This window comes from Pelecanus crispus, chromosome 9 (genome assembly GCF_030463565.1).
Source record: "Pelecanus crispus isolate bPelCri1 chromosome 9, bPelCri1.pri, whole genome shotgun sequence".
Lineage (NCBI taxonomy): Eukaryota > Metazoa > Chordata > Aves > Pelecaniformes > Pelecanidae > Pelecanus > Pelecanus crispus.
The window spans coordinates 39,453,620-39,463,416 of NC_134651.1; the positions used below are offsets into that span (position 1 = coordinate 39,453,620).

A 9,797-nucleotide genomic window follows, 5' to 3' on the forward strand; every position below is an offset into this window, starting at 1 on the left:
TCAATCAAATTTAGCAGCGGTGTAGAATTCTTAGGGAAATGAAATTGCTTCAATTTTTATGAAAATAGGTGATGAGGGAGAAAAGAGAAACTCAGACTAGTGGACTTGCTAGAGAGAGACACAGAAAACCAGACTTCTCCCATTCTATTATTCATGGAACACCGTGACATCTGGAGAAAGGAATCAGCTAAAAGGGCAGGAATCAGAAGCAGAGATGCTTCTGTGTATTCAGGATATTCTTTCAACATATTTTTCCAATCTGCTTGTCACTAGCCTTTAATAGCAAGACAATTACATCGCTGATCAACTTATCCTGTGAGTCATGACATCTGGAAAAAATGTTCTTTGGACCAACTCCTTTGAACATTAGTTAGGAGGCCCACAATGAAGCATGAAAGGATTTAAAAACCTGTCTGGAGCAAACCAGGTACTCAGAGTTGGGTAGAGCACATCAACCCAAGAACTGAACGATCTCCCGAGTTGGCTGCTATTGCCTCACCTTGAGAGCTTCTAGGGTTTTTAATAACTGACTGGATTGTCATACTGCTTTTGAGTTAATGCACCAAGTAAGTTATTTGTGTCATGCTACAGAGAAATCAAGCACGCACAACTAAGTAGCTCTGTCAGATCAAAAAAAGTTCTTTGTGTACATATTTTCCAGAGCATTTTGTACCGAAGGAGACCTCAGAGATTAATGCTTATTTTATTGAGATTATCAAACATGCTGAAATAGAAGATGCTTTGTTTAATGATATAATGAACCGTTCTTCAAATTGTAGTGTGCATACCTGGACTTCTCTCAATTCTGTTGCTCATGTCTAAGGTCAATGTTTTCAAGACCTCCATTACTTTGTCTTCCTCTCCTGCCCCCGTTCTATGCCCTGACACATTTTTATCTTTGTTCATATCTTCTTAACCAGCAGAGGTTACCCTTCTTCTCTGAAAGGCCCTGTACCTACATATACACAAACCAATGTACAAACCACCATAGATGTAAGAATATTTACTCTTGATCTGCTCAATTCATAGCAGCGGAAATCATAGGAATGCCATATAATTCCTCTTCTGTGACATGAGAACTACTATTATTATACCCTTTTACACACCTGCTTTCTTTCTTTATATGCCTTTGCTTCTTTTGTCAGCGCTAATATTTCCTTGAATAACAAAGTCTCCCGAGAGATACGTATGGCATCCAAATGTTTACAAAGCCACATTGCCTGAGGGAAGAAGAAGAAAAAAATTACAGGTCAAAATGTTTGGAAAGAAAATGAAGCATTTTTTCAGAAGGCTGCAGAAAGACAGAGAGTGTTTTCCTAGCCTTCCATTTAAGTAAACAGACTATCTGTGTAATTTTAAGCAGTTTCTTACAAAGATGTTCGAGAGCTTACAGATTTGAATAAGGTCTTTTTAATCTACTGTACTATAACAGAGATTTTAAAGAAGAAAACATTCTTCCTAGTGTGCACACACCACCATCATCTGCAAAGTTTCTGTGGTCAGCTTTCTCTGCAGTTCAAATACAACTCTGACATTTTCAATTAACCAGTACCAGTGCACATGACAGACAACTGGCCATGCAAATGAAGCAATCCACAATATTGGAATACCCCAAATGCGTTACTAGGTACTCCTCCCAGGTTAATTGGTCCTGCTAGAAAGCTGGGGAAAAAAGGCAGGCAGAATTCTGTTGCATTACAGCAGTATCACTACCACTACCTGAGCAAGTTCTCGCAGAGCTCACTTGAACATTTCCATTTAACCTGTAGTGTAATACACAGGCATACCCCTTCGGAATGCCACCCTTCAACTTGTCTTGTGCTCTTCTATCACTTTGACAATTCTGAAAATGATTTTCTCAGAATAAAATTTTCACAAGTCCTGATCTCAGTGGAAAGTAAAAAGGTAACCGGACAGTATCATAACTTTGAAGGTAGCATACTTACAACTGTAGTTTTCCCAGACGCAGGTGGACCAAGTACACAAATTCTTGGAGCTATGAAACAAGAACATGTGAATGTCAAGATGCAGAACAGCAAAAATCCCAACCAGTTTCCCACTATTGCATTGCATAATATAAATGTAATCAAAATGAAACAATTATTTCAGTTGGAAATCTGCCTGAATGGAGACGTTGGGACTGGGCTCCACTGGGTGAAAAAAGAGGAAACACTAAGTCAGTGACAGCTGGGTCTTCCTTTAATCTCCACGGTCAATGAGATTAATACTCTGACTAAACATGCCACTTAAGCATCTCTCTCTCTCAATCCATTTAAGCACATTGATAGTTTAGTGGGTGAACCAGAGGATAAGATATGAACATTTCCTTGTCTGCATTTGACTTTTATTCCCAAAGCATTGATTTAGACCCAACACATTTTGTGATAAAAAAATATTTTAGCTTGTACATGCAGGACACACTATTTAAAAGTGACTATTGTCATAATCATAGAATAGTTGAGATTGGATGGGACTTCCTGAGATCATCTCTCGTTTCTCTTACACAGTATGGTAGTAAAAATACTTTTTACTGTGGCAAAGCTTTTGGCTCTCATCACAAAAAATGCAATTTCACTTTTCAGTTTCATCTAAATAGGTTGTGTTAGGGTTCAGAGAAGATTTAGATATTGAAGAACTAAGCACTCTCTCTCTACCCTTTTTGACAGCTACCTTCAATTTTTCTAGTCGTCATTAAAAGCAATTTTCTTTGTCTCTGTATCTTGTGTTTCTCTACTGCATGTCCCTTTCCTTTCCCCGAGGGGGCAAGATGGGAAAAATGCATCGCAGTTCTGAGGAATTCTTCATCTAATGCATACAGACAACACAATAGGCATTACCATTGTAAGCTTCATTGGGAATGAATTAGAGGCAAGACAAACAAGGGAAAATGGAGTAACTCTTAGGAAAGTATGTGGGACTTTCTCCGTGAACACACCTTGGGCTGCAATCCCTTGAGCTGTCATTTTGTATTAACATCTTTGATGTTTTTCCCCCTAAACCTCAGGGGAAAAAACTAAACCAAAACAGACTATATACAGAAGGGACTGATGAGTATTTACTGGGAGTAACATAGGTCAAAACAGAGGAGGGATCTACTCACCCAAAAACCTCTTCAGCTCTTGATAACCAAGGGAGATACAGTGTCTGATGGCAGCAGACAGGGAAGGATGTGAAATGTATTTTTATGAGGCCTTCCACGCACTTAACAGTTATTGGGCAGGTGCAATTTTTAAACGTACATGAAACCCAAATTACAGATTCATCTTTACAAAGTTATCTGACTTGGAAGGTTTAAGAAAAGCTCCCCCCTTATTGGTTCTTGCAAATGCAACAGAACTAGTACACAATGTAGAAAAATACTTTAAAAGGATACATCAGCTGTTTTTATCACCTAATTTCTTTCAAATGTAATGTGATTAAATCCTAGGGTTTTTTTTTAATCTAACACCTTGAAACTCCAGCCCGGTACTTAGGAATTATTTATAAACAGCGTCATAAAAGAGTGCTCGGGTGCCAACACTAATCAACTTCTTCAAACCACTTCAAAGAAAATCAAAAAACCTTTCCATCCACAGATCCTTTTGAGGTTTAACTAGGAGCATGATTTAAAATTCACAAGAAAACCCTTAGGTATTGAAGCTTTAATACACAGCTTTCTTGGACAAACGTTTGATAAAAAACGAAACATACCATTATATACACCATATCATGCTTTAATATTGCCCAGGGCTACTGTAAATGCTCACTTTGTACTAAATCTGTTTTTCTCTCTGCTTAGTGGCTGGCAGCAGATGGGGCAGTGTAATTCACTGATTTACTCATTTGCACACTTGTAAGACTCCTGTAAAGCATTCTCCCTAAACATATGACACAGGGGCACAACCAGGACACCACTGTATGTAATGTTTAACCCCCTCCAATCAGCAAATAGTCAGTATTTAATGCTGGAGGTCAGAACCAGCAGAGAAACGAAGTCAGGAAAGTCTAGAAAACGCCTTTTTCTTCAGTAACAAATCATATCTCATTCCATGTTTAGTCTTGATCAGATGTTACAGGATTTACTCTTCCAAGTAAAGTAAGTTTTAGCATTCAACAATGATTTTAATAATAACAAAATTAATCCTGGAATAACACAAAAGAACAGCTGGACTCACTGAGTTCCATTTAAGTCCAAAAGATTCTACGATTAATACTAACGTGACAAAATTTGCTTAACTTGTAAGAGAAATCCTTTGTCAAACAGGAAAAGCACATAGTACATGATGAACATTCCTGCAGAACTTTCTTACGTTTCTTCAGAGGTTTGACTGTAAAGGAAGAATTCACAGAAATGCCACTTGGATCCCAAAAGCTTTTTTTATTAGCACAAACCAAGATACAATGTAGAGAAACTAGCATCTCTGTATATGAAAGAATTATCAGTCTTCATATGGGTCTTTAAGGCTTTTAGAAGGATCGCATGAAAGAACAATAGAACAGAGCCTCAAGCACACTTAGCCGCACATTTGACCTATGAGATTTTCAAGACAGTTGTAAGCTATAATCATCATTAGACTTGTTTATATTTTTAAGAGTACTTTAGGTCCTATTATTAATTAAAAAGGTTTTCTAACTTTACACCTGGGATAGATGCAATGCTTCTTTTCCACACATCTCTGTTTGAAATTTTCTCTAGGGCTAAAACTGTCTAGCAAGGCAAGATCATGAAAATTCATCACTTTACTGATGGCTCTAATAAGGTTTTTTTTTGCTTCTAAATAGTCAGCACCTTCCGCCATGATCAAAAAGTAAAATCAACTCTGCTACAGATTTCTGTTACATTATTTTCCATATAATTTATTCTTAAAACAACATTTAGGCTTTAATTTTAATTGGAGTTCCTTCCCTTTCTTAGTAGGTTTTTCCAGACCAAAACCAGACAGCATTTTTCCGTTGACAAACAACTGCTGTAGTTCTATCTTTAGCTTCTAAGTACTGAAGTCATGAAATGGAAACCTGCCTAATTCTGTTCAAATAATACTGTGAGGCTTAAGGACAAATATTAGCTCAATGTGAAGAAATTTCATCAGCATTCTATCAAACAGCATGAAATTCTGCATATTTTCCAAGGGGTCTATAAAACAGATTGATTACTCATGCTGCCTGCATCAGAAAAGGCTGGACACAATTTGCAGGATTTGATTTTTTTTTTTTTAATATTTAACAGCATTTCAATCAACATCCATCTGATCACCACCACTAAGAGCTCACAGCACCTCCAGTGATAATGATTTCATCGATGCTGCAGCAGAACTTTCATAATGGTTTACTATGGTTTTAAAGAAACATCAAAGCAACATGACACCAGCTATCCCTGACAGCTCATGCAGAACAAAAATTATAGTTCAGTTGTGCATATCCAAATATAATCTGCCTAAGGGTGAACAGTTTGTAAATCAAATAATTTGATTGAGTGTACACGCTTTTATTGTGCGGAATACAGACTTCCTATTCAATTTACCAGGTTTTGTTATACATACAAGTAGGCATGCTCACTGTTCCTTCATCTGAGATGCCACTGAGCAGTGGAACTCATTAACAGCAACTAGTAACTAACTAATCAAAAAACAGAGAATCTGCCAGCCCAGGTAGAATAGGAAACCAAATTTACACCTGACAAAAGGAGTAATTAGCGAGCTTAAAGACAACAGGAAATATCAGATGGGGCACAGAACGCATTAATAATTGATACACTAGAACTCTTTGTTATTCCCTTAGAGGGTTTCATTGTTATAACTGTTAAAGTGCATTTTTTATTAGATTACCCACTAAAAAAAGAAATTAAAAGCATCTTACCTATAACTATTCCAAAATGTTCACCTTTTTCTTTTTCTTTTTTTTTTTTTTTCCCCTCAAGACACAGTCTGAAAAGTTTTATCCATCAATTGCCAACTGAAGCACAGCTTTCAAACAGCTGTTTACAAATAAGGAATTGAAGATGTTTCAATTCTCACTTACCATCATCGTTGTTCTGCTTTAAATGGTTTATCATATACTGAATGGGATCATCTGGCTTATGAATTACTAGTTCTTCAAGCATGTTCTGAAAATAAATAGGACAAAGTCAGAGGAAAATTTAACATAGCTATGCAGTCATGATATACTGCATTTTTACAGCAATGTTGCAATGAGGATCTTAAAGAGTTTATAAATGCTCATTCATTTTCTTAAGGCCCCTTCGATAGGCAACATTGAGACTATGAAACCTATTTTAGATGCTGAAAAACTAAAGCATGGTCAGAAAATTGCCAATGAAAAAAATCACCTATTTGCTTTAGCTTATTTATGATACATACAGTCACCAGAAAGGTTTGGTGTGTATATGTATCGTATAGACCACCTTGAGGCTGGTGTTGATAATGATTGAGTCAGCACTGACATAAAAACCATACAAAGAGTTTTGAAAACAGAATCAACTTGAATTAGTATCTCTGCAGGGCAACTTAAACCTCCTTCTCAAGCACATTCCCACAAGTTTCAGACTAGCCTAGAGGACTGCAGAACAGACAAGACCTGCAGAAAACACACAAAACCAACAACCAATCAAAGCCACAAAAGCAGCACATCTCACTTTTGTAACTGTACTAGTCTTCCTCCTACACGAAAAGCAAGGGGGGAAACAAAAAGGCAAAAAAAAAAAGGCTTAAAGCATTTTCTTGAGCATCTATTTTGGAGCCCATCTTCATATTAAATGTTTGAGGCTATACAGGGCCTTGCTTCAGCTCCCACCGGTAACAGTGGGGAACTTCCCCTGATTTCAGCAAGGATTGTAGCTTTACAGCCAGAGAAAGGAAAAACACTAAGAAACACCAACTCCATACATTTTCTTACAAGACATTTCAGCACAGCCAAGAATTCTGTAATTAAAACTGAACATCAAACAGCAACTAATGCACTGACTTAGATTACCTACTGAAATGCTCACACTGGAATAGGATGTCTCTTTCTAAAAATCAGTCATAATGCTTTAATATTTGCAAGTAAATTCCATAAAGCCTGTATATTCCATAAAATTTTATACTCCAACCAACTGATTGCCTTTTATTAGAGTGGCCTGTTTTCCTTTTCTGCTTCATCAACTTCATCAGAATAATTAAAACACTCAATTTTGTTTATAGACTGTTTCACACGCAAGTTCTGATGCTTCAAGGTCTGGGTAGCACATAGCATAAAGTATACAATTTGTATTTTTATTGGAAGTTAATTCAAAAATTATTACTTTCCAGCAACATTTATTTAAGCTAAGAAATCAGAATTTGGCACTACAATTATCAGCAGCTTTAAAAATAACAAACCTAGAAAACTTGGTCTTATTACAATTCAAAATTGTTCAGGTTGACAATAGTGGATATTTCCACTATTTCGTGCCCAAATCCTACCAGCGCTTACACGCATGCTTCATTTTATCCAGTTTAATTGTACACGAGCAGTTCTGTTAATCTCTGGGGGGAGGTTCACAGTTTTGGTCTCATGTTTTAGGTTTCTCATTTGGGGTTTTGTAAATGTTTAAGTTTAGGACAATAATTACAAGCTGTGTTTGTTTGTACCATTATGTTGCTACAATACAATTGAAGCACGAAAAGAAAACAACACTCTTGAGTAAATCCCATATGCGTTTTTATGTAACATGAGGACCTCCAGCTGCATTTGGTGCCTCATAGCACGCAAAACGGTATTTCCATAAAAACCCCACGAATATTATGCCACACGGGTCATACTAAATGCCCTTGAAGTCACATGAAAAAAAGGAGAGAGGAGCAAAAAGAAAAGGAAAGAAAAATAAGCATCTGTGTGTTTTCCAGGGAGATTTGAAAAAGTATAAACGCCTTATAACATGCAAATCCAAGTGATGGGAAGAGTTAGCACCGGCACGCAGGGGGAGTCTCTCCAAGCCGTTCTCAGAACAGGACAGCACCAGAATACTCGGTCCCTCGCACAAACCTCCCCATGCCCGACAAGAGGGCTTTTTCCAAACTTACAGAACAAAACATACCTTTCTCTAAGGCAGGGGAACCAGTCTGGCTATTTACTGAAATCACAACGATGCGAGACGTGTACTTCTTTATTTTTGACATACATCTCCACCGAAAAGCCCCAACAGCGAGCAGGAGCGCACGCTCGGGAAGGGCAAACCCCTTCACCTCGGGTTTTCCTGCCCTTCATTTCTTACTGCCTCTTACTGCCTCCTCCTCCTCCTCCTCCTCCTCCCCGTCCTGCCAAGCCTGCCTTTCCTTTCACGGACTCCACACCTTTCTTCCGCAGGCTGCCACTTTCTTCCGCAAAGAAATGACATGTATGCACGCTAGCAATTGCCAGGCTGTTGTTAAAGTAACTTCATTAATTAGGAGAGCCCTCGGCCGGGCCACGTTCCCTCAGACGGGGACACCCGCCCGCGCCTTTCCACAGGCGCCGGGTACCGGCCGCTGCGGGAAATGGCCGCGGCGCTGCCCCCGAGGCGAACCTTCCCGGGGCCGCGCCGGGCTCCGGCCTCCCCCCGGGGCAGCGCCGCGGGACGCCCGGCCGCCGGCGGAGGCCGTGAGGAAACCGGTGCCCGCCCCGGGGGCCAGGCCGGCGGTCGCGGGTGCCCCTCACCGCCCCCCCGGGCCCGCCAGGTCGCCGCCGCGCTCCGGAGGGGGTCGGGGGGGAGCCCCCGCGGTGCCCCCGGGGCGGGCGCGGCCCGTTCACCTGCAGGAGCCGGAAGAGCTCCCGCTCCTCCGCGTAGGCGCCCACCGGCGGCGGCCACGGCCCGGCGGGGGCGTCCATGGCCGCCCCTAGCAACCAGCCCCGCCGCGGTGCTGCGTTGCTAAGGAGCGCGTCATCACGCCGCGACGCCGGAAGGCCCCGCCCCACTCAGCGCTCGGGGGGGGCGACCACCGCCTCGCTGACCGCAACGGGGGGTTGACGTCATCGAACGACGACGCGCCCCACCCCGGGGAGGCGGGGCGCGGCGTCAGCGCGGTTGCCAAGGAGACGGCGGCGCGGCCGGGGATGCCGGGGCGCCCGGGGGAGCCCGGAGAGCCGCTGCCCGCACCGGCCCCTCTCGGCGGGGCTGCCGCGCCGCCCCGGCCCGCTGCGCCGGCCGGTAGGGAGCCGCAGGGCTCGCTGAGGCGCCGGGGGCGGGCGGGAGCGGGGGGGCGAGGCCCGCTCATCAGCGCGGGGCCCTGGGCAGGGGGGCTCGGGGGGGGGGGGGGGGGCTGCAGGCACGGCTGCCCCGAGAGCGCAAGGTCAGCGCTGGGAAAAACCGGCCGCTTCGGCAGGGCCCCCCCGGGCGCGCAGGGCCGGGTCAAGCCCGGCCTCCCCAGCTCCGCCACGATATACTGCCTGCCGAGCCGGCTTCATTTACTGTTAGGGGCTTTAAGCCACTTGGGCAATAGTTTTACACGGGATAAGAGAAGCCATCTCTCCCTTCGGTCCTTTCACAGCGGTGTGTTTGATGCATTGCCACATTATGTTTACAATAGACCCACTAGGGTTTATGGCATCTGATTGTCAGTGGTCCCCTCTGGGTTCTCTACCTCTTTTTGCAGCATCATTACTATCTCATTGACTTACTGTTTGGGGCTCTGGGACTGCAGAGCTTTGCCATAACATATCTTCTCTTTTTTTCTTCTTTTTTCTTTTTTTTTTTTAAAGTTTTCCACTAACCTACACAATTCCAACTCGGGTGAAAGATAGAGTTATATATGTAGAATTGCATCGTTTCTAAAAAGTAGCTTCCTTTTCTCTCCTTCTCTCCTAAAATCCAGGAGGGGGAAAAC

At 42.2% G+C, this 9,797-nt stretch overlaps 1 protein-coding gene across 1 annotated transcript in view; it reads right to left on the reverse strand.

Annotated features, from left to right (window-relative positions):
• AK8 (adenylate kinase 8) overlaps nt 1–6,082 on the reverse strand; it is a 71,539-nt gene extending 65,457 nt beyond the window's left edge. The window contains exons 1-3 of the mRNA XM_075717140.1: nt 5,998–6,082; nt 1,947–1,996; nt 1,107–1,220 (exon numbers count right to left, since the gene is read on the reverse strand). Of these exons, the coding sequence (XP_075573255.1) occupies nt 1,107–1,220; nt 1,947–1,996; nt 5,998–6,079 (246 nt within the window). The 5' untranslated portion in view covers nt 6,080–6,082. The remainder of the gene's footprint in view (nt 1–1,106; nt 1,221–1,946; nt 1,997–5,997) is intronic.
• Between the last annotated feature and the right edge of the window lie 3,715 nt (nt 6,083–9,797).